The 26,079-nt window shown below is 42.0% G+C and overlaps 1 protein-coding gene across 1 annotated transcript in view; it reads left to right on the forward strand.

Moving 5' to 3' along the window:
- The window catches only part of DNAH3 (dynein axonemal heavy chain 3), a 483,492-nt gene that overhangs the window by 69,714 nt on the left and 387,699 nt on the right, over positions 1-26,079 (forward strand). The window contains exons 5-6 of the mRNA XM_040356847.1: positions 3,662-3,845; positions 18,931-19,120. Coding sequence (XP_040212781.1) covers positions 3,662-3,845; positions 18,931-19,120 — 374 coding nt within the window. The remainder of the gene's footprint in view (positions 1-3,661; positions 3,846-18,930; positions 19,121-26,079) is intronic.

Here is a 26,079-nt window from a genome sequence, read left to right on the forward strand (position 1 = left end):
AGTTAAAGCGATGCAGTGCCGAATAGCAAAAAGTGGCCTGGTCTTTGACCAGCAATATGGTGCGGGGGTTAAGTGGTTAAAAAAGGCCTGGATTCTTTTCTAAATGTACAGAATATAACTGGGTACTCTAGGGGGATCGGGAAGGACATTTCTCCACTGCTGTAGCAAATTGGAGAATGCTTTGCTGGGGTTTTTGCCTTCCTCTGAATCAACTATGGGTGAAGGATTGTGTATATGGGATGGCATTATTATTATTATTATTATTTTTTTTTTTGATTGAACTAGATGGACTTTTTTTTCAACTAATTATGTAAGATCGCAAAGGAGTAAAATCACTTCAAAATCACTCACAAGTTGCACTATGTAATAGTGCCTCAAAAATGCATTGCACTAGTGTGAACCAGGCCAAACATGCAATTTCTGTGATTCCATTAAACTCTATGAAATTGATGTGAAAATGCACCATTGAAAACGACTCCCATTGTCATGTAATTCTGTACAACTCAAGTGGCATCAGAAATCACACTAGTGTGAACCAGACCTTAACCAAAGTTGTCCAAAAGCTAGGTTCCCACTCAACACTTTTACTTAAAATATGTTTTTTGAACCGCTTCAGCCCCGGAAGAATTTACCCCCTTCCTGACCAGAGCACTTTTTGTGATTAGGCACTGCGTCGCTTTAACTGACAATTGCGCGGTCGTGCAACGTTGCACCCAAACAAAATCAACATCCTTTTTTTCCCACAAATAGAGCTTTCTTTTGGTGGTATTTGATCACCTCTGCGGTTTTTATTTTTTGCGGTATAAACAAAAAAAGAGAGACAATTTTGAAAAGAAGCTATATTTTTTACTTTTTGCTATAATAAATATCTAAATAACATATCTAAAAAAAAAAATTTCTTTCTCAGTTTAGGCCGGTATGTATTCTTCTACATATTTTTGAAAAAAATAGCAATAAGCGTATATTGATTGGTTTGCGCAATAGTTATAGTGTATACAAAATAGGGGATAGTTTTATGGCATTTTTATTATTATTTTTTCTATTTATTAGTATTGGTGGCGATCAGCAATTTTTATCATGACTGCTACATTATGGCGGACACATTGGACACTTTTGTCACTATTTTGGAACCATTGTCATTTATACAGTGATCATTGCTGTAAAAATGCACTGATTACTGAGTAAATGACACTGGCAGGGAAGGGGTTAACCACTAAGGGCAAGGAAGGGATTAAGTGTCCTAGGGAGTGATTCTAACTGTGAGGGGGCTGGGCTACGAGTGACATGACAGTGATCACTGCTCCCGATGACAGGGAGCAGTGATCACTGTCCTGTCACTAGGCAGAACAGGAAAATACCTTGTTTACATAGGCATCTCCCTGTTCTGCAGCTCCGTGGCATGATTGCGGGACACTGGCGGACATTGAGTCCGCTGGTCTCACGGGCATGGTCACGGAGCACGAGATAGATGCGCACGTAAGGGGGTAAATTTAATGCAACGTACAGGTGCGTTACTTTGCGCAGCCATGCCATTCTGCCAACATATATCGTCGTTAGACGGTCGGCAAGTGGTTAAAGCATTGGAATTGTTTTTATGATTATAATATATATTAGCCAATTTTTATCATGGGTAGAAAGATCAGTAGTGTAGCTGGTATACATAAATCCATGTAATGTATTATTCGTATATCATAAACAGCATATGCCCATTTTATTCTTTTTTTTTTTTTTTGCTAAGAAGGCTACTAAAGCAAATTGAAACAGTTTATTAACTTACTAAAAGCTTCCATGGTTTCACTGACAGTAGAAATAATTGAAATGAGAACAAAGTATACCTTCACTTCCACTTACCATGTTTTTGTACATAAAAACAGGAGACTTCACCCACCGGAAATTGCTTTTTGTTACAAACCAATGATTCGATTTAAATTCACACACTTTCCTGGGAAAATTAAGGGGATTAATATCATTGGTTGTTCTAGAACAAGGAGCACTTTTCTTTCAAGCAAATTTAAAGCGATATTAAACCCAAAAGCAAACATTTATTATATTTCAGCCAATTCTTATGCCTTGTACACACGATCGGAATTTCCGATGGACGGACTTTTTCCATTGGAAATTCCTACCGATGTGAATTTGGTCGGACAAAGGTCCGATCGTGTGTATAGGTCTTTAGATGTGGTGGTTACATTAGTTTTCTTGTTTTTTTTACTTTCTTTCCTTTATTTTCACTTGGTGATCTGACCAGTAAGTCTGTTGTTTATCAACAGAACAAGATCTCCTGCAAATGTAGACGTTCTAGTGTGAGACAAAACCTTTACCACTGACGGGTCATTTATCTTAAGCTTTTATCCCCCCAAAAAAAAAAACATTGCTGTAACTGCTTGTGTACATGCAGTATACATTGGAGGTTGGCCACCGTTTTTTAGTGTATCTAAATCTACTGGTACATCTAACACTCCCCTCCCCCAGACTGACAAATCTGCTGTCCAAAGATGCCCCTGTGCTTCTTTGTCCAGAGTAGGGGTACTCTAATACAGAAAGTGTGTTACTGGCTGGATCACCAGGTAAAAACAGAAAGAATAACGTAAAAAAGGAAACAAATGCAGCCACCATGTCACGTACCTGGATCGTGAGCCTGATGTGTGCCTCTCTTGCCGCATCAGCTTGTGGGACCCTGAGGTTGAGACAGTAGCCACAGAATCACTGTGACGCAGGAGTGCCTAGGATCAGTCCAGTATTTGGTATGGCTGGATGTTCTTGGCTGGTGATGCAACAGGCAGACCGGCAGGGTTGGGTAGACCAGAGCTGTGGCAGGCTGGATCCCAGAAGAGACAAAAACTGGTGCCATTTGCAGAGCAGAACTGCAGCAGGCAGAGAAGCAGTTTCAGAGTCAGGCAGGCCGTGTCGGTAGCGTTCTGGTGGATCAGGCAGAGCAGTAGACAGAAGAGGAGTTCAAAACAAGCCGAAGTCAGGGTATCAAGAAGACAAGGTTAGTGAGAGCAAGCCGGGTTCAGAAGTCAGCACAGGTAACAGGGTTCAGACACACAGAAGCTGCAGACCAAACAACAAGGAGCCTTTGATGCACTAATTTTCAATAGCCCCTTTGGCACCCATGTTAGTGACAGGTGCACATGTGCGTGCTGACGCGCCGTGAATGCGCGTGTCTGGCTGTGCCTTTCCTGACACACCACATCCAAGGATTGGTAAATTGCAATATATTACATTTTTAGTTTAGGATTTAATATCGCTTTAAGCTTGAGGCCCACCATTTCCATGCACGTGGGGCTCCCACTTTTCCTAATGATTTCAAGAACAACGGTAATGTACTAAAATGCCTATAAACCCCTCTTATCAATGGCAAGTAGAGCAGGTTCTGTCCAAACATGCGCTGAGATACATCTTATCCCCATGTGGTACTTAAAACATAGTTTAACATTACAGTAGGTGTAAACAATTCTAGAGAATCGGATATGATGGCAAAACTGTGACCCCAGTAATCCAAGATATCATTTTGTTTTCACACCACTGTTCTTGGCATTCAGTAACCGCTATTAATCCCAGAAACAATGCTACTTTACCCCATATTCCAGGGACAATATTCATAAATTTTATTAAGCAGCAAATTAGTAATTGTTGTTTTTTTTTTTTTACTACCCAGGTCTATAGTGCTCAAGGATATCACTAAAGAACCATTGTCTATGACAGAAAATCTTCCACAGACAGACTCCATAATTCCTTTAAACAGCACACCATTAACACCAGAGGAGCAGTTACAGATGATGAAGAAGCATGAAGAGGAAATGGAAAGACGATGTGGGAAACCAACTCAAAGGGACTTGGAGGTAGGGCTCACTAAACTACAATAACATTAGATCGTGTTATTTGGAAAGATATTATTACCCAGTTTTACTGCTCCATTTAAATAGGGTATTCAGCGAACAGTTAAAGAGTGTAAAGGCTGAAGTTTTTTTTTTACTTGAAGGCCTTTTATTTATTAAGGTAAAAAGCCTTCTGCATGGTGGAGGACCTGGTGCCCAGGGTGGCTGAGAGAACCCTATTGGGTCTCTTGCTGTTCTATGCCAGGAAGTCCATCGTCCTGTGCTGGAAGCGTAGGGCCCCTCCCTCATTGGGTCTATGGAAAACACTGGTTAATAATGTGATTCCTTTATACAGAGATACGCACACAGAGGTTGTCCGAAAAAACATGACAGAGTCTGGTCTAAATGGTTGGCTGAGCCCTCCACTGCGGCAGCAGATTAGGTGGCTCCTATGATTTCTGGTAGCGATGCTTGAGGCTTTGCTGAGCCGTCCCCTGTTGGCATAACGACTGAGGTGAGCCTGTCCACTAGCATCCTGCCCCTGGAGCATGCGCTGGACCGCCTTATTGCTGTTGGTTTATTGTGGTGGTCACTAATTCGCTAACATGTCTTGGATCTGTACTGCTACCTTTTGACCCCTGCGCGGGTCCTTGCTGGGTTTTATGCCTGCTGTTGGCTGTGCTGTTGTACGTTTTGTATGTCTATGTTGCATATAAAATAAAAAAGATTTAAAAAAAAAGCATCTGCATGCAGCCCACCTCCCCTTAAAATTATCTCCTGAAACAGAGCTGTGCACAAGAGCAGAGGCTCCCTCTGCTCTCTCCCTCCTCATTGGCTAAGAGACAGCAACAGGAGCTATTGGCCAGCCAGCATGTAACATTGCCTCTGACACTGGATTGCGTTTTCCGCTATTCCTTGGTACAGCAGTAGAATGTGATTGTTGTCTGGCACATCGATTGTGGGAGCTCTGCTTCCCAATAAAGAGGGGGAGGAAGATGGGGAAGTGGAAAGTGAAATATCCCAAGAGGGTGGGCAGTCACCCTTGATCTCTCCCTGCTTAAAGAAACAATAAAGGATTTGCTGGATGAAGTGTCCTCCTCTTTGAGGTTAAAACCATCTCCACCTACTGGACCTAAGATCACCAGTATGGGTCCCTTCCCACAACATAATAAGTCCTTTCCAGTTAATTCTTCAGTACAGGTGTGCTGTATGAGGACTGGCTGAGGTCAGATAACATGATCCTACCACTGTGGAATTGGTCTGTTGAGATACATTATCAGATATCTAGATTACCTTCTCTTTAAGGATCACTCTGCCCCAGCGCAGATAAAAAGTGTGTGGCGGACAATACAGACACTTAAGAGCTTCAGAAAAGCTTAAAGATTCTCATCTTACAGAAATATGTGTTAGATCCAACCCACCACTTGCAGTATCTGGGCTAAGTCTTGCATACGCCCCAAGCCTGGGTGTTCTGCCCTGGGAACGAGTGATGACCCTCTGAGCTCATGTCCAGGCTCTGCACTCCAAAAATCATCCTGCAGTCTGATTTTAAATGATCTTTCTGGGCCTTATGTTAGCCTCAATCGAGGCGGTGATGTTTGTTCAGTTTTACTTAAAGCGGGGGTTCACCCTATATAAAAAAAAAAAAAGTAGCGGGAGCTACACTATGCCGGTCTTAATTTTTTTTTCCCCGTACTCACCGTTATATCCTACATAGAAGATTCCGGGGAATGGGCGTTCCTATGGACAGGGAAGGTGATTGACGGCCGGCCGTGGCACGTCACGCTTCTCCGGAAATAGCCGAAATAGGCTTGGCTCTTCACGGCGCCTGCGCATAGCCTGTGCGCAGGCGCCGTGAAGAGCCGAGACCTACTCCGGCTGTCTTCGGGGAGCGTGACGTGCCAGAGCCGGCCGTCAATCACCCTCCCTCTTGCTAGGAACGCCCATTCCCCACGGCAGACGGAATCGTCAATGCACGATATAACCGTGAGTACCGGGATAAAAAAATTAAGACCGGCATAGTGTAGCTCGCGCTACTATGCCGGATTTTATGCTGCATTGTTCTTAAGGAGGGTGAACTACCGCTTTAAGGGCTTTTCAGCTCAATTTGCTGAAAGCATGGGATGAGCTCCCACAGTCTCTGGACAGGTCCTATGTCTCAAGGTCAGGATATCTGTGCTGCACTTAATTCAGGAAAGTTCTTTCTCCTGTTAACCTAGACGGTCCTCATGACAGATGCCAGACTATTGGTGTAGAGAGATGTCCTAGGGACAGCAATGATCCAAGGCACACGGTCTTTAAAGGGAGTCCAGACTTTCCATCAACATTCTCAAGCTAAGGGCCATCCACCTATCTCTGCTACATTGGACCAACCAGTTTTAGAGGCAACTTGTAGGCAGATGCAGTCTATTTTCTCCACTGCATATGGTGCTCAACCACAGAAGCAGTACCGAGGGAGGAGAAGTCAAGAGGCACATGGTTCCTCTATGGTTTCCTGGGTCAGCGATCAGTTTTGGGCAGCAATCAGCACATGGGACCCTGGTGGCCATCTTGGGTCAGACAGAGCCTATTTAAGGCTCTGGCTCCTGAGTTTGGCACACATTTAGCATGTGGGTAGTGTAGGGACTGTCAGCGACAGTAATAGTGACAGGGAAATGTTCTAGATGCATGTGTAGGGAAAGCCTAGAGATCTACCACTCTTCCTGGAAACCTCTCCACTTGGGCACGGAACTGCCAGGCCACATTCCGCCCCTCAAAACAGCTATGGCTGAGATCTGATCTGCTACAATCTGCTGCTCTTCCATGAGTGTTTTTCCGATTGAGCTGCCTTTCTGCGGGGCTTGTTGTGAACTGTCATACTCTGTCATAGTTCTTTCTATTGCATCTGGACTATGTGTATGTTACTGCCACAGCACCACGCTGCAATCACCCACAAACTGACAAGGGTTCACAACCGTGTATTAATTAACATGGCAGCAGTAGAAGCTGAGAAGTGGACCTAAGTTTTGCTTGAACCAAAAGGCACATTCCAGCCTTGTCCACATTCCCAGAGGTGGACTTTCTCAGTCGTAAGTCGTAAGGGCATTCTGGTGATCTTATTTTTTTTCTGTTGTGTTTCATTTCTGTCTTTATTCATCTTTATTTGAAAAAAAAAAAAAATTCTTTACAATCACGTATACAATCATAAGACATACATAAAACTTGTATATTTTGGTTATGAGAGGTGGTCCTCCCTGTCTCCCCCCTGTTTTCCCTCTCCTTAATAAAACATAATGTTGTATATTCCTCTCCCTTTTCCCTCTCCCCAATACCAGATTAGGGGGGTTTAAAAGGAGAAAAAAAAGGGGGGGGGTGTTGGTGGGGGAGTATATTCCCTCCTCCCCCCCCTCTTTCCTCATCCTCCTCCTCCCCCTCCCCCTCCACGAGGTCTATGTACTGAAGAGAAACCCAGATCTTATCTTATCCCTTTCCCTCTCCCCCCCTGTTTCCCTTTTCCCTACTGTATTAGGGCTTTATGTGTTTTCTGTTATTTTAATTGTATTATATCATAATAGGAAAAAATATATAAAAAATTCATAAGGGGAAAGGAGTGGGTTCAGTCCCTCTCTCCTTTCCCTACTGTGTTAATATTATATGTGTTACTACCTCTCTCTCTGCAATAAACCAGCCTATACAGATGACCATGTGGTTGCCATCATCCCTTGGAAATTTGAGAAGAGAAACCTCTATGGTTGGGATTGTGTGGGCAACAAAAAATATATATATAATAAAAAAGTATAAAAAAAATATATATTTAATACACATAAGTAGAAAAAAAATACAAAAGTACATTGCAATACAATATGATATCATAAAAGAATTATTACAGACATATGAATAGCAAAAAGACACAATGCCATATTTCAGAAAGTCCCCATTCGGTTGAACTGAAGAGAATTGGCTGATCCGATGCGTTTTTAAATCAAAACCTACATGGTTTGATCTTCATCAGGGATATGATATCATATTGTATTGCAATGTACTTTTTTATTTTTTTCTACTTATGTGTATTAAATATATATATATTTTTTATACTTTTTGAATATATATTTTTTGTTGCCCACACAATCCCAACCATAGAGGTTTCTCTTCTCAAACTACCTCTCTCTCTTCCCTCCCCCCTCCCCTTTATTTTATTTATATGTTTGTGTTATACCAAAAAAAAAAAGGATTTTAAAAATTGTTCCTTTCATCTATTGTGCTTGTGGGAATTTCCATATTCCCCTTGTGCTTATTTGTGTTCAGTACTTTCTCTCCTTTTTCTCACCTTTTCCCTTCCCCTCCCCTTTTCTCCCCATGTCATCCCTTCCTCTTACACTCCTCATCAAGTGAGGAGGAGGAGGAGAGAAAAAAAAACATTTCCAGACCAACCAGACCTTCTGTCCCAGAGATAACCATCATTTACCGATAATGGCTTTATTGGCCTGGCTTTTGAAACCCAAGTCAGGGCTGGAGCAATATTTTGGTTTTGGCCATCCAGAAGGGTCAAGTTTCTGCATTGGCCATTCCTTTTCTGAGACTGCTGGCCTTTTTTTCTGATAAAAAGCCTTTATTCAAGGGGTGGCATACCTTCCTATCCTTTTTTGTACACCTGTTTCACCATGGGAGCTTAATTTGGTCGTGTTGACTTTACAGAAGCCTCGGGTTAGGCCCTCTGGTTAAGTCTATTTTGGATATTTGCTTGGTTGACCTTACTTGTACAGTAGTTTTTGCTCTGGCTATTACATCTGTAAGAAAGGTCACAGAACTGGTGCACCTATCATGTAAACAACCCTTTCTTGTTCTTCATAAAGACAAGGTGGTGTTAAGGCCTTGAGCCTTATTTCTCTGTAAGGTGGTTTGGTTTCCTCCTTCCACCTTAATCCTAAAATCGCCCTGCTACAAAGCACCCCAAAGAGATATCTTTACATTGCTTATATATTATATGTAGTATGTGCAGTGCGAGTTTGTCACTGAGCCACAACATCAATCCAAATCTAAGATTCAGGCCGGGTTCACACCTATGCGAACTGAATGCGCGTTCGTCGTAATTAATTTCGCATAGCAGGAGAAGGTGACTGGCTCTCTATGGAGCCGGTGACTTGTCCTTAAGGTTCCCCTAACGAGAAAGATCCTTCAAGTACTGTGCAGGCGCAAACTTGCCGATGGAAATCTCCGAACCTCGCCCGTTAGCCGGAACCATATCGGCAGATCAGATTGCGCCTGCGCATGAACTTTCACGTTAGCCGAAATCATATCGGCAGATCACCGGTTCACATATCTCCGCAGCGGTGTGTTTCAGGTTCGATTTAAGCCCAAAATTCAGGCTGAAATCCGACGTGAACCAGCAGGCACCGGACCCCTGCTGTGAGCCGCATGCGGGGACGGTGTGAACCTGGCCTCAATGTTTGTCCTGCCTGCGAACACTCGCAAGGGCTGCTCTGCATCCTGTTTCACCACCTCTAGGTGGATTAGGTAGGTTAACACTAAGGCCGGGTACTCACGACCAAACATGTATGGTGAAAGCGGTCCGTCGGACCGTTTTCACCATACATGTCTGCCAGAGGGCTTCTGTACGATGGTTGTACACACCATCGTACAGAAGTCCGCGCGTAAACAATACGCGGGGCGTGTCCGCGGTGTCGCCGCGTCGATGACGCGGCGACGTGGGCGGCCCGCCTTTAAAATGCTTCCACGCATGCGTCGAAGTCATTCGACGCATGCGAGGGACGGCGGGCGCCTGGACATGTACGGTAGGTCTGTACTGACGACCGTACATGTCCGAGCGGGCAGAATTCCAGCGGACTGTTTTAAAACAAGTCCAGGAATATTTGTCTGCTGGGAAAAGGCCCGGCGGGCAAATGTTTGCTGGAATTCGGCCCGCTCGCGCCCACACACGACCAAACATGTCTGCTGAAACTGGCCTGCGGGCCAGTTTCAGCAGACATGTTTGCTCGTGAGTATGGGGCCTAAGGCTTATGCCCTGAAGGACATGAATCCTCTTTTCCTTGTTAAAGGGTATTGAACCCAAAAGAAAACATTTTATTATATTGCTGCTTATCATTTCTTATGCCCGTACACACGATCAGAGTTTACGATGGAAAAAGTCAGACGGACTTCCGACCGTGTGTATGCCCCATCTGAGTTTTCCCATCAGATATTCTGAGGAATTCCATCAGAGTTTAGATAGAGAACATGTTCTCTTTTACTCCGATGGAATTCCGTCGGATTTCCGATGTGAGTTTGGCCGGGCAAAAGCCCGATCGTGTGCACAGGGCTTTAAATTTGTGCATTAGTTTTATTTTTTAGGCTTTCTTTCTTTTATTTTTAGCTTGTGATCCTGCCAGTAAATCTGTTTTTCAAACCCAGCACCCAGGTTGTATTAGTTACAGGAATGGGACAAACCATTTAACACTGACAAGGGCGCTTACAGTGTTCAGCTTTTACATATAGCTTTTACATATTTATCTAAGAAAAACATCTGTTTGCTGTAACTGTTTCTGAAGTATTACTGTAAATGAAAAGGGTTTAAAGCAGAACAAGTCTACAATAGTTACCTCTCCTTTAACAGTCCAAGGTCCCTCGCCGTCATCTTTTACCTGACTTCTCCTGGATTTCGGGTTGTGGCCATCTTCATTGGTCAGTGCTGAATGATATCAATTCTGTGCATTTACTGGAGTTTGGTCATACTGATACTCAGGATCTGTGCTGGAACATAAATTGAGCTGCAAATTCATGGGAAGCGCAATGTACATTTTAAATAAGGCTGTGAGCAGGCAGGTACTGCGAGAGTTTGCCTGCTCACAGTTTCTTAAATACAGACTTTAACTCTTTACAGGTAAACCACTTTATTTCCTACTGTAGAATAAAAGATGCAGTGCACAGTGGCACAGATCAGCAAAGCTACTGTGCATATTCAGCATTGTGGAACTCCTTTGCAAATCATGTCCTGTGTAAGAAGGTTAATATTGAGAAAAACATCTACATTTATCTCCTTTAAATTCTCTTTTTCTATTCTTCTCTTCTAGTAAACTTAGCGTAGGTAAAATAATGTTGACCCAAAAGAGGATCTCTTATTAAAGTGGTTGTAAATCTGTGACATGAAATATGAACAAAGCATATGCCTCTATAGTGTGTATTTATCTACCGTATTTGCCGGTGTATAAGGCGACCGGGCGTATAAGACGACCCCCTAATTTTACAGTTTTTTTAAAGATTTTTTGCCTGTACTCACCGTATAAGACGACCCCCCTTCCGATGCTTCATATTTCTTCCTTCTGGAGCCATATTCTTCTTCCTTCTTGCTGGAGCTGGTGCTAATCACGGCGAGCGATGTATTCTATTAATGAATACAAAGCCTGCTTGGATTGGCAGAGGCTGTAACATCATCAGTCCACGCCTCTCTGACTCTCAAAGCCAATCTGTGCAGGCTACTGTATGTAGCCTGCTTGGATTGGCAGAGGTTGTTACTCCAATCTGAGCAAGCTCTGTATTCATTTGAATACATCGCTCACCGGGATTGGCTAAGCAGTATATACTTACATAGTTACATAGTTACATAGTTAGTCAGGTTGAAAAAAGACACAAGTCCATCCAGTTCAACCACAAAAAACAAAAATAAAAAAACACAGTAAAATCCTATACACCCAACTCCATACCGTACTGTATGTAGCCGAAGCTGACCCGGCGTATAAGACGACCCCTGCTTTTTGGCCATTTTTTTTAGGTGTAAAAGGTAGTCTTATACGCCAGCAAATACAGTAAATTAAGCGCACTAAGTTTCATTTCTGTCTGCTGCTTCACTCCTCTGCTATCAGCATGAGTTACTTCTGACAAGTTTTCCTGTTACCAAGAGAAAAAAGGTGACAGGGGAGGGAGCTCCAGCACAAAATTTGTGATTGACAGCCTCAGCTCTGTTCTTGTGTGCTCTGTGAAGGGAGGGGTTTCCCTTCCATTCACACCAATTAACTCTCAGAGCTCTCCTTACTGAGCTCTGTAATGTGTGTAATTTCAGCTCTCCTCCCCTGTTTTCTGACAGTTTAGACAAGCGTTCTAAAATCAAGACTTTGAACAGCTGTAGAGAAGACTGCAGATGAACAAGTGTAACTTATACAGGAGGATTTGTTTCATCTCTGTTTATCACCTGAGACCAGTTACCTCATTAGGTATTTGTTAAGCCTTGTGCACACGACCTGTTTTCCTGTCGGGTAATAACTGCCATGAGAGCTTTTTTCCCGGGAAAACCGGTGTATATGCTCCATTGCAGTTTTCCCGACAGGAAAACTGCCGGAAAAAAGAGAACCAGCTTTCTTTTTTCCCACCGGGATTCCCGGTGGTTTTTACCCGGCAGTTTTCCTGTGGGAAACACTGCGATAGAGCATACACACGGCCGGGATTCCCGACCAAAGCTCTAATGGCAGTTTTCCTGTGTAGGGGGAAAAAGTTACCAAACAGGTTCTCAGTTTTCCCCGCCGGGAATCCCGTACGTGTGTACGAGGCTTAAGGGTTTACAATCACTTGAAACCTTTATTTAATCATAAAGAGGACCAAGTGCAGTTTGTCCAATTCAAATCAGTGGCCTTGTTTGGGATTAAAAGCCCCTCTTTTTCTTTCTGTAGCTCCAATCTAATCTTAGAATGGAAAATGCATGACTCTTGACCCTCTGTCTGGACAGTGCTGATTGGCTGATCACATGCACCCTAAGAATAATAATAAAAAAAAAATCAACCTCTCTAGCAATACATACCAAACCAAGCATTTTCAGAGTGCCTCCTAGGGTTTTGTGGGGTTAGCGGATGGATTGGGGACTGTGGAAGAAGGGGAGGATCAGAGAAGACAGGACCAAATAGCCTTTTTACACAATGCAGAGGATTAACCCCTTAGGTTCCACAGTGAGTGTAACAAACATGCTTTACTGCATATACAGACTGATTTTACTGTTGTGGGTTTAATAACGCTTTAATTATTAAAGCAAAGAGCAATGTGAAATAAACCATTGCAACAAATTTGAGTATTACATTTTTCTGATCTTGCTACATTGAAATGAAAGCCAATTGATTGTTATGGTTTACCTCTTATCTGAATTACTTTTTCAATTGTTCTGTTTAACAGTACGTTTATATATGTTATTTACTTTTAATTGGGATTAATGAACATAAATTCTCTTTTATAAGAATTCAGTTTCTTTAATCCACAGGTTCTTGCTAGAGATAAATCTAGATTATTAAGGCAGTTCTTGAGTGTAAGTGAATTTACATAATGAGGGCAGATCATCACTCTGTACACAGCACAAGAGCATTGCGCGTTACTGCATCAGCTCAATTTACATGCAGTAAATATTCTTCTAGGTGGGATCTGGGTCTAATTGTATAATTCACATCTCTATACTTTCTAAATCTATCATGTTGTCAAGGGGTGAACATTAGCATAATTCTTGCTGTTGGCATGTTAAAAGCCCACTCTATAGCTTAATATGCCACAGCATATACTGTGGTGCCACAGAATGCAAAGAGAAATACCTTGTTAATGATCCAAAGTATAACAGCTTAAAGAAGAATTCCAGGTGTAGCTATATATTGTGAACACAAGAATTTGGCCATTTAACCACTTCCTGACGGCCGTACGACTTTATACGGCCACAGTGTGGATCTTAATTTCTGGGAGGCCGTCTATAGCCTCCAGCCACTGGGCGGCGCGCGCGTGCCCGCCGCATCACTGAGATGCCGATGCGCGTGCCTGGCAGCCGCGATGTCGGCGGTTACAGAGACAAGGACGTGGATCTGTGTGTGTAAACACAGAGCTCCACGTCCTCTCAGGGAGAGAGGAGACCGATCTGTGTCCCTTGTACATAGGGACACAGATTGGTCACCTCCCCCAGTCAGTCCCCTTACCCCACAGTTAGAAACACTATGCAGGGCACACATTTAACCCCTTCCTCACCCCCTAGTGTTAACCCCCTCAATGCCAGTCACATTTATACAGTAATCAGTGCATATTTATAGCACTAATCGCAGTATAAATGTGAATGGTGCCAGAAATGTGTCAAAAGTGTCCGATGTGTCCGCCATAATGTCGCAGTGCCGATAAAAATCGCAAATCGCCGCCATTACTAGTAAAAAAAAAAGTACAAAATAATAATTCTGTCTCCTATTTTGTAGGGGCTATAACTTTTGCGCAAACCATTCGCTTATTGCGTTTTTTTTTTTAAACAAAAATATGTAGAATACGTATCGGCCTAGATTGAGAAAAAATTGGGCTATTTATTATAGCAACAAGTAAAAAAACATTTTTTTTCAAAATTTAAGCTTTTTTTTGTTTATAGCGCAAAAAAAAAAACGCAGAGGTGATCAAATACCAGGGCCGGCGCTACCACTAGGCGAAGTAAGCAGCCGCTTGGAGCGCACTACCACCTAGGGCGCAAGTGCCAGCTGCGAGTGGGACAGATCAGCAGGGGGATCGGAGCACACTGAGAGCTCCAGAGAGAGAGAGATGAGCTGGGCGTATCACAGCCAGCTCTGACATCTATCCCCTCCCCTTGCTGCCCACACAGCCAGTTAGAGGAGAGGAGCTGCTTTTACTCCTCCCCTCCTCTCCTTGTGTCTGCCCCGCCCACTCTCCCCGGCATACAGGGGATGTGGGCGGGAATTTTTAAGCACAGCAAACAGAAGGGAAAGATGGAGGAGCGTGATATCCATCCAGTGAGTGAGTACACTGTACACTGATGTAGGGGTGGCCTTCATTCCCTTCTCCCTCTCTCTCTCTCTCTTCACCTTTCTTTCTCTCTCCCTATTATCTATCTATCTGTCAGATTATCTATCTATCTATCTATCTGTCAGATTATCTATCTATCTATCTATCTATCTATCTATCTATCTATCTATCTATCTATCTATCTATCTATCTATCTATCAGATTATCTATCTATCTATCTATCTATCTATCTATCTATCTATCTATCTATCTATCTATCTATCTATCTATCTATCTATCTATCTATCAGATTATCTATCTATCTATCTATCTATCTATCTATCTATCTATCTATCTATCAGATTATCTGTCTGATTATCTATCTATCTGATTATCTATCTATCTGATTATCTATCTATCTGATTATCTATCTATCTGATTATCTATCTATCTATCTATCTATCTATCTATCTATCTATCTATCTATCTATCTATCTATCTATCTATCTATCTATCTATCTATCTATCAGATTATCTATCTATCTATCTATCTATCTATCTATCTATCTATCTATCTATCTATCTATCTGATTATCTATCTATCTATCTATCTATCTATCTATCTATCTATCTATCTATCTATCTATCTATCTGATTATCTATCTATCTATCTATCTATCTATCTATCTATCTATCTAATTATCTATCTATCTATCTATCTATCTATCTATCTTTCTTTCTTTCTCTTCCCTTTCTTTCTCCTCCCTTTCTTTCTTTCTTTCTTTCTTTCTCTTTCTTTCTTTCTTTCTTTCTTTCTTTCTTTCTTTCTTTCTTTCTTTCTTTCTTTCTTTCTTTCTTTCTTTTCTTTTCTTTTCTTTTCTTTTCTTTTCTTTCTTTCTCCTCCTTTTCTTTTCTTTTCTTTCTTTCTCCTCCCTTTCTTTCTTTTCTTTCTTTCTCCTCCCTTTCTTTCTTTTCTTTCTTTCTCCTCCCTTTCTTTCTTATTTTCTTTCTTTCTCCTCCCTTTCTTTCTTATTTTCTTTCTTTCTTTCTTTCTTTCTTTCTTTCTTTCTTTCTTTCTTTCTTTCTTTCTTTCTTTCTTTATTTCTCCTCCCTTTCTTTCTTTCTTTCTTTCTTTCTCCTCCCTTTCTTTCTTTCTTTCTTTCTTTCTTTCTTTCTTTCTTTCTTTCTTTCTTTCCTTTTCTTTTCTTTTCTTTCTTTCTCCTCCCTTTCTTTCTTTCTTTCTTTCTTTCTTTTCTCTTTCTTTCTTTCTTTCTTTCTCCTCCCTTTCTTTCTTTCTTTCTTTCTTTCTTTCTTTCTTTCTTTCTTTTCTCTTTCTTTCTTTCTTTCTTTCTTTCTTTCTTTCTTTCTCCTCCCTTTCTTTCTTTCTTTCTTTCTTTCTTTCTTTCTTTCTTTCTTTCTTTCTTTCTTTCTTTCTTTCTTTCTCCTCCTTATCTATCTATCTATCTATCTATCTGTCAGATTATCTATCTATCTATCTATCTCTTTCTTTCTTTCTTTCTTTCTTTCTTTCTTTCTTTCTTTCTTTCTTTCTTTCTTTCTTTCTTTCTCCTCCCTTTCTTTCTTTCTTTCTTTCTTTCTTTCTTTCTTTCTTTCTTTCTTTCTTTCTTTCTTTCTTTCTTTCTTTCTTTCTTTCTTTCTTTCTTTTTTCTTTCTCCTCCCTTTCTTTCTTTTCTTTCTTTTCTTTTCTCTCTTTCTCTCTTTCTTTCTTTCTTTCTTTCTCTTTCTTTCTTTTCTCTTTCTTTCTTTCTTTCTTTCTTTCTTTCTTTCTTTCTTTCTTTCTTTCTTTCTTTCTTTCTTTTCGCTTTCTTTCTTTCTTTCTTTCTTTCTTTCTTTCTTTCTTTCTTTCTTTCTTTCTTTCTTTCTTTCTTTCTTCCTTTTTTCTTTCTTTCTTTTCTCTCTTTCTTTCTTCCTTTCTCCTTTCTTTCTTTCTTTTCTCTCTTTCTTTTCTCTCTTTCTCTCTTTATCTATCTATCGGTGAAGATGGGGGGGGCGCCACAGGCTTTGCTCGCACAGGGCGCCTGAACACCTAAGGCCAGCCCTGGGCGCAACCACAGCCCCTGTTCTGTGTGAGCTCGGCTCTCCTCTCCTAATCGCTCGTTGTGCGCTGCCACCACTAATCCCTCATGTGTCCCGCTGAGCGCCCTGCTGCACTGTTACATCTTCTAGACCGGTCACACAGCGCTGCTCCGGGACTCCTTTGCTCTAGCCTGTCCCTCTGGTGCAGCGCTGTGTGTCTGTGTGTGCAGCGGAGGGGCGGGGCTCAATGGAGATGGGAGCCCGGAGCATTGAGAGGAGCAGCTGACCTCCGTGGAGCGGGAGGATGGCGCTGGCCTGGTCTCGGCGGGGACACTGTGGAGCGGGAGGATGGCGCTAGCCTGGCCCCTGAGCAGAGACTGGATGATAGTCGATGACGATGAAGCCAAAAACAGTCGAGGTAGGAGGAGGACGGATCCCTTCTGAACTACATTACACTGTCTGTGGAGTGCCGAGTGGGGGTTCTGTCTGTGTGGTGTGTGTGAGAGTCAGGTGGGCCAGTCACAGTGTATGTGTCAGGTAAGGGGGGGTCAGTGTGTCAGGTAAGGGGGGGTCAGTGTGTCAGGTAAGGGGGGTCATTGTGTCAGGTGAGGGGGGTCAGTGTATGTGTCAGGTAAGGGGGGTCAGTGTGTCAGGTGAGGGGGGTCAGTGTGTCAGGTGAGGGGGGGTCAGTGTGTCAGGTGAGGGGGGGTCATTGTGTCAGGTGAGGGGGGTCAGTGTATGTGTCAGATAAGGGGGGTGTCAGATAGGTCACATGTGTTGCAAGGGCAGAGTAAAGTGATGTCAGGGGCGCAGCGGGGAGGGCGCAAAATTAGGATTCGCCTAGGGTGTCAAAGATCCTTGCACCGGCCCTGTCAAATACTACCAAAAGAAAGCTCTACTTGTGGGGAAAAAATGACGTCAATTTTGTTTGGGAGCCACGTCACACGACTGCGCAATTGTCAATTAAAGCGACGCAGTGCCGGAAGCTGAAATTTCACCTGGGCAGGAGGGGGTATATGTGCCCAGTAAGCAAGTGGTTAAAGAATGCTTTGCATTTTCTCAATGAATGCAAAGCATTTTTCTTATTATACAAGGTGAAGGGAATCATGTCACCACCCACCTCTGCACCCTATCCGATCAAAGAATACTTTATCCATTGAGAAATAAAAGGGGTCTCTGAATGGCGCCCGTGCCAAAGCTGCCAACCTACTTTGTTCATAATGCATAACGGCAGCTGCTTGGCAGAGGACCCAGAAGCTAGTGGAGACCACTGTAGGAGCAATGTTTACTACAGTAATTTCCAGCTTCCAGATGGACCCCCAGGTACAGTATTTGCATAGTTGCATTGGTCCAAGCTGGATCACTGTAACTTTGCATAAATAGCCATACCTGAAATTCTTCTTTACCTTTTAGGCAGCTTAGGGAAGGCAGAATATTGAAAGCCGAAACTTGAGTTTCCTAAAGTGCTTAAGTCACATAACCTCATCACTTGTATCCTCTCTGTTTTATGAAGATCTAAAGTACTGTGTGTCAGTTTTTTGAAAATTATAACCCTAAATACCTTTTCTTACACCACTGCTCTGCGGTCATGTGATCCCCCTTTGCTCTCCTTTCCTGATCTAAGAAAAGCAGCAGGAGGGGCTAAGATTCCCCTCTGAGGTCAGCCAGCCAGCATTGGGAGGTCATGTGATCACAGAACGGCGCTGTGAAAGGAGATATTTAGGATTATAATTTTAAAAAAAACTGACACCCGGTACTTTAGATCCTTAATAAAACAGAGAGGATACAAGTAATGAGGTTCTGTATTGCAGCAAAAATAGCAGCAGGGGAGATCGGCTCTCACTACACAGACTGAGCTGACAGGCAGGGAAGGAGTGGGAGAGACTGTGGGATGACAGAGGCATGTAAACTGACCACGGTATCATGGATCAGCAACCATGATTACCGTGGTCTGTTTACATAGGATACACGAACAGGCAGGATCAACTAGGTATTTTATAACAAAGGAAGGGACAAATTACACTGCAACAGCACTATGATGTTGTTCATGCTTTGAAGGAATAGGAGTTTTTTCTTTTCTTTTCTTTTTTAGAGTTACAACCGCATTTAGTTTCTCCAAACTGTTGCTCATTATTTTATGTTATTACAGTATCCGCCCTGGATTTGTGCTGTAAGTCATTTGTGCCCCGAAATGTTTGTTCTAAAACCTCTTCCTGCGTCAGAACAGCCAAATCAGTTTTGAAAAGCCAGTCTTTATCTTTCCTCACAACCCCCGAGAACAATAGACGCAGAAGAATTCTGCTTGCATCTCATGTTTGTTAACAATTTAATTCTCTACTATGCTAAATCACAACTGTTTTCTTAGAGATATTTTCACTACATACACCACAAGATTCAAGAAGAAATGCTGGCTCCCCAACAGAAGGAACAGATGGACAGAATCTTAGCAAATGTTCCCAGCCAGCTTTTGAAAAACCCAGCTCTGGAAAAACTGCTTAAAGAAATAAAGGAAGAGACTGCATATGATTACCACACTAGCCTCAGGAAAAGTATTGGTAAGAGCTCCTTTATCTGATGCTGTTATCTAGCTTAAGAACATCACATTATCTAGAAAACTCTGTCAGGTTCTTCTTGGAAATTCACGTTCATGCTCATTTCTAAAGCTGATCTCACATCAATTATATTTATTTTTTCCTAAAAGTTTGCATGCTAAGAAATATATAAGTGTAACATTAAGTGTATTAAAGCCTGTTTGTATTATAAATGTTCAATAAATTGGGGGCATAATATTGGGGTGAGTAGTGCTATGTAGCAAATTGTGGGGGTGAGGCCAAAATAATCATCTTTAGGGGCAGGGTTTGATAGTAGAAGGCCTGCAAGAGAATAAATTATAATAATATGGTTAAAAAAATAAACAACACTGAGTTGACAATATGTTGGCAAAAAATGACAATTCTGAAAATATACCGGCTACGAATGGACAAACTTGACAATGGTTGGACAATTTTTTTTATGGCAATGTATGGATAGCATATGGACTGTCCTTACAATTTGCAGGCAAAAAAGGGTAATTATTCCAATATATGGGCAACAAACAGGGACTCATTATTATATTTGACCAACAAACCAATATTGTTACAATACGTGAGCAGTGGCAAAAATGATGACTGGGGCCTGGTCTATCTCTCTCTCTAGTTTCCTTATTTTTACCCCAGACATCTTGCAACAGGCTGTAGTTTCCATGACATTTGTGTTGAACTTTTACAGCACAAATTGTTACTTTTGTATGACTCGTCACAGTCTTTGCAACCCGTGATACAGTTGGGGCCCTTTCCCACCAGCGGACCGTATGTCTGTATTATATCCATCCATTTTCGGATGAAATACGGACATACATGTATCCCTATGGGATAGCGGGTGTCAGCGGATGAACATCCACTGACACCCGATCTCATTGGTGTCCACTATGCTCCGATTCTGCAGACTATTTTTCCATCCGTCATCGGATCGGGTGAACACGGACAGACGGTCCGTGTTCACCTGAACCCCCCATAGGGAAGAGCGGAGATCTGACAGGTTGGTCCCTGTACAGTGTGCGGGGACTGCCCTGTCATCTGCCGACTCTGCGGGGATCAACGGAGCGATCCCGCCTGAGCAAGCGGATGAGACCTGTACGGATCCTCACTAGATCCGTACATGTGAAAGGGCCCTTAGGCATCCTTCATACATAACGACATACCCAGAATCTGCACATTCCTGCAGCTGGAATGACAGATGCATGAGACTGGCAGCAGCCACTCAAAATATTGAAAGGCTGACAGCAGCCATTGCTGTTTGAATGTAGACAAACACCAAGCTGTTGGAAGAACAGAAGAACTACCACTGTCCCTAGAATCCGGTGTATGCGGTTATGCTCTTCTGTGATATAGCCCTTATTGTCTGGTCTGGCTAAAAAAACATTTTTGCATGACTCCTCACAGTCTGTGCAACGTGTGCTTCAGTCATGGTATTTCCGGCTGAAAAAAATTATTCTATATTTTCATGATCTATCATAGCCTGGGTCTGGTCTGGCTAAAAAAACATTTTTGCATGACTCCTCACAGTCTGTGCAACGTGTGCTTCAGTCATGGTATTGCCGGCTGAAAAAAAATAATTCTATCTTTGATCTATCGTAGCCATAGTATTGTCAGCCTGTCAATACTATGTTTAGTCATAGTTTTGCCAGGCTGAAGAATAAGGGTATGATGTAATAAATAAATATAATGTAAAATATACATTTGTTTTCATTATTTATTTTTGCATATTTCAGCCTGCATTTTGCATTTTTTCAATACATGTTTTTGATCCATTGAAGTCTATGAAACCAAGAACAAGAAAAAAGTTCCTGGCCCTCTCCATAAAATGATGATCACAGATGTGAACATGACCCCTGTGAAACCATGTTAAATGGACTGTAGTGTGTTTCTGCAAAACTGAAAATGCGCTAAAAAATGCATACGTGTAAACCAGGCCTAACACTGCACTGGAAAATGCAGTTTAAATCCAAAAGGAAAAAGCTATTTGGTTGTCCTGTTTTCAGACAGGCATAGCAGAATCTGAGAAATAAAGCCTTCAGTTTGCTAATTGCAATAAGTTTCAACTTGACAAACACTACATTTTATGGCCAAAAGTATTGGTACTCCTACATTTTTTCCCAAAGATCCTTCATATGACATGGCAAGCGACAATAACATCATAAAGCAAAAGTAAAGCATCTGCTCTATGGAATAAAGAATGGTGGATGTAATTAATTGGTGTCATTTTCAATTTATTTCACCGCAAATTGGAATTTCCTGGGGAAAAAGTGGAAGGGTACCAATACTTTTGACTATAACTGTATAGACTTAAATGCTAGTATCAAATTTTACTTAACTCTTGAAAACGTCAAGGATTCCTATTTCATGATGTGTCAAGCTTACATGCGTTAATTTGTTCTTCTTCTTGGCCCAAGTTAATACTCAGCCACTGTTTAATCCCCCTGGAATGTCCTTAAAAATAAAAACTGACACTTCAAATTCTGATGGATGAATCAATTACTAGATTGGATACTAGATAGGCCAATAAATCACTCAGCATGTAAATGCCCTGCCAGTGGCACTGATCTACATTTCTACAAACCAAGTCAGGGAAACAGGATGTAGGGTGTTAAAAAAACTCAAGGACTATAATTAATGAATTCATACTGTTCAAGTAAAAAAATTACCTGACGTTTTTACAATTATTTGGATTTAAATTGAGAAGAGCAGTGTGTGCAAATTAAAGACCTGCTTTTCATTGCAAGTTTATTCCTTGTAAGGGTAAATTTAATGATAACATCTCACGGTCTGAAATGTTAAATACTTCAGAGCTTTTATAACTGTATCTAGTTGTTGTATAAAAAATATTTGGAGATTGTAAATTAGAAATTGATATGACTGCAGTTAAAATAGTTTTTTTTTTTTTTGCCACTGTAGTTTACTTTGAAACACACTTGTGAGCAATTAAGACTGCATAATCTAAGACCTGCCTCTGTTAGCAGACCGAAAACGTGTCTCCTTACAGGGATAATTTTATTACCCTTAAATTCGTTCTACTACCAGATTTTGAAATGTATGTACTTTCTTGGCCTACCCCACAGTGAACTATTCTGGTCTTGGCTATAGATCTTCAGCCACCTTTCTAGAGTCACTATTTACATAGACAAACATCTAGGGAAACCACTGCTACAAAAAAGGTGCGAACTATTGATAATACTATCAAATACCAAATGCAGATTTCAGCTTATGCAGTCTATGATTAAGCCCAGCCTTAGACCCCTTTCACACTTCCATAGCATCGGTGGTAAAACTCAGCTCTTTCCCCCACTAGTGGCCGAGAAAGGGTAAAACTGCTCGCAAAGTGCTGCTGCGGCAGCGCATTGCCAGAGGTATAGCCGCGCTGTCCGATTGATTTCAATGGGCAGGAGCGGTGGAGGAGCGGTAAACGCACCGCTCCTTCACCGCTCCAAAGATGCGGCTAGCAGGACTTTTTTTACCGTCATGCTAGCGCAACGCTCCATGGTGCATGAATGGTGCAGCTGTTGGAGGGTGGATTGCAGGCGCTATTTTTAACGCTATAGTGCCTGCAAAATGCCCGCAGTGTGAAAGGGATCTTGGATGGTTCGAATCTTGGGCATTTCAGCAGGAATTACTTCCTAGTATTCTATGACACAAATTCCTTATGCCTTGTGAGTAGACACTGCTGTGTCACAGAATTCAGAGTCTGCCTTCTTCTGCACTACAGAGGTGCAGAAAAGAGGAATGTCAGGAGGTGGAGTCAGCACAGGAATCCCTGCTTGCAGGCACCAAGGTACCATGGGATATATAGGTGTTAGAAATAAAAAGTAAACAGCAGAGAAGAAGCTGCAATGCATGCAGGGATTCCAGGAAGTTGTGGAAAGAGTTGGCCAGCAGACAGGTAGCACACGTAAAAGGATATTTTTCAAGAAAGCTGATATTGGATTGTCAAAAATAAAAAAACATTTGATAACTTTTACACTGCTACGGTTATAAAATAAACGTATCCACTGGAAATATCGCCAACTCACAGCTTTTGTGCGAGCTCTCCCACGATCTCTTCGAGACCTATCGGAACTAACGCAGATAGAGGTTGCCTTTGTGGAAGACCGGCCGATTGAGAGACCTCTCTTACTTTTATAAAGCGTTGCAATCCCTTTCCACCACAGGTCAACCCTTATTTTTGCACAATTGGGAGAAAGATCTTCATAAGGAACTCTCATAGACTCAGAAATCTACAATCATTTGTCTAGCTCACACCTCTTCGATGTCTTTGAGGACTGCAGAAGTCAATTACAAATTGCTCACTAGATGGCACCTCACTCCAGTGGTGCTTCATGGGATTTTTCCACAGGTTTCCCCTCTTTGCTGGCAGGGTTGCGGTGACCGTGCGACACACGCACACTTGTGGTGGTACTGCCCCTGTATCCGTCCGTACTGGCGGTCTGTCCTTTATTGGATGAAGGAAATCCAGGGCTTTGAGACCCCTGGGGATCCTTGGGTTACAATGCTTCACTGTACAGACAAACCAGTTAGCTCATATAAGAAATCTCTAACGCCACATTTACTAAATGCTGCGAAATCTCGAATACCTAAATTTTGGAAGCAGGCTACTATTCCTTCTATGTGCCAATGGCTAGAGGAGGTGGATCATACTTATCATATGGAGGATCTTACTTATTCTATTAGAAATAAAGCTGACCAATCACGTAAAATATGGTCTGACTGGTTTGCCTTTAAATTTACCTCTGCTTATGCTGATCTTAGGTCTCAACCTGGGTAAAATTTAGCGGCCCGATGGCTTGGTATGTCCTATCTGTCTAGTAGCTATCTGTGGCGGAGAACCCCCCCTCTTTCCTGACCTTGATCCCCTCTTTTATCCCCTCCACTCTTTTCTTTTGCTTCTTTTCTTCGTTTTGTGTAGGATGGACCGGGTGCAACTTAACGGAAGCAGTGCTTGTTGGCTTCCTATTGTTGTGCTTTTTTTATTTATTTTTTGTTTTTTGCTACCAGTATATTCTAGGATGCTCCTGGTGTACTTTTGGTGTATGACGTTTGAAGGGTTTCATTGTTATGGAACTGCCCAACTATGCATACCGCTCTTATATTCTTATGACTTTGTAATTTTGTTATTTACGATTGTCACTTGTCCATCTTTTAATCTTTCAAATTATAATAAAAATTTATTGAACAAAAAAATAAAAATAAACGTATATTCTGTGACCAAAGAACTCCTTTAACAATGTTGCCATGGTTATGCAGTAATGTTTGTCAGCTTACCTCTCCATGTGCTCAGATTAAGAGGCCAGCCACTCTCACCTGGCTGCTTAAGTAATTTCTCCTCTAAGCATGGTTCCACCCCAGGCCCTATCAGGGAACTCTATATTAACCTGTGCACTGCAAGCTAGCTGTGCTGATCAACATTGTTTGTTAAGCCATTGTGTGTTTGGTTTCCTGCTTGCCGTGTGCTCCACGTCTGTCTCTGTTTTACTGATCTTGGCTTGTTCTCGACTATCCCTGCCTGCTTGTGACCCTGACCTCTGGCATGTTCTATGTTTATCCTTGTCTGCTAGTCGCCCTGACCTTTGGCTTTCCCCTTACTATCTCTTGTTATCCTGGTCTGCTGCTTCCTCTCTATCCTCCTGTAGTCTACTGCGAGCGTAAGCTAGGAGACTCTGGGGGCCGCGACCTTGAGCCAGTTGCAGCCCGGTCCATCCTCACCACTAGAGGCTCTGGTGAACACCTGCTGGCTCTTGGACTCCGTGCCATGGGGAAACTTATGCTCTAGCCTCAGGTGACCTGACAAATGTGCTGTTTTATTGCACATGCAAACTTGCTACAAGGGTCATAATTATTTTGTTCTGGGATTGATTGTGATTTCTAAATGATTTTATTATTGAAATGCATCATTAATGTGAGAAACTGATTTTTGTTATTCCCCAAGAACAGAAATATGTATTTTTTTAGAACCATTTTTTTTTCTGCATGTGTAGCTTGCGTGGAAAGGGAGAGTGAGGGAAAAATTGTGTGTGCATGTAGGCCATCAGTATTTTAGATCTGAACTGATTCAGCTGATTAAAAATCTCATCAATCACTCATCACCCATCCAAGACTGGAGGGAAGCAGAGTGAGGAATAAGGTAAGTATTCTTGTCTGTTATATTCCCTAGACTAAACTACCGTATTTTCTGGCATATATGACGACTTTTTGGATGAAAAAAAATGCATCCAAAGTTGGGGGTTGTCTTATACGCCAATGACAGTCTCCGTCAGGCTGCGGGCATCCATGATTCAAAAGCCGCGCCTCCTCCTTAGACTGTTCCATGATAGGCGGAACACAAATTTTCCCAGCGGGGCCTCTGTTAAGTATTCCGCCTATTATGGATGCCTTCTCATCCTCGGACGAGAGGACATCCGTGATAGGCGGAACACTGAACAGAGGCCCTGCTGGGAAAATGTGTGTTCCGCCTATCACGGAACAGTCTGAGGAGAAGGTGCGGCTTTTGAATCATGGATGCCCATGAAAAACACACAATACATACAGTACACTGTATTCTTACATTACTGTATCAAATAATTTCACATCCCTTTTGTCCCTAGTGGTGTGTCCAGTGCCCTGCATGCAGTTTTATATTATAAATCCTGTTCTTTCTGCCTTGGAAACGGGAGATTGTCCATAGCAACCAAAAAGTGTCCCTTTACGTCAAAAGTGCTTTTAGACAAGCTAGAAAACAGCGATTAATAAATAGAATCACTTTCAGAATTGAGCGATAGTGATTTGTGGGGAAATTCGTTATCAAACACTGAAAGTAATGACAGCGACAATTCTGCAACTAAGAACATTTTTGTGTTTTTTGATTTGATTACATTATTAAATACATTTTATTATTATTTGTTATAATTACCGTATTTATCGACGTATAACACGCACAGGTGTATAAC

Source organism: Rana temporaria, chromosome 6 (genome assembly GCF_905171775.1).
Source record: "Rana temporaria chromosome 6, aRanTem1.1, whole genome shotgun sequence".
Taxonomy (NCBI): Eukaryota; Metazoa; Chordata; class Amphibia; order Anura; family Ranidae; genus Rana; species Rana temporaria.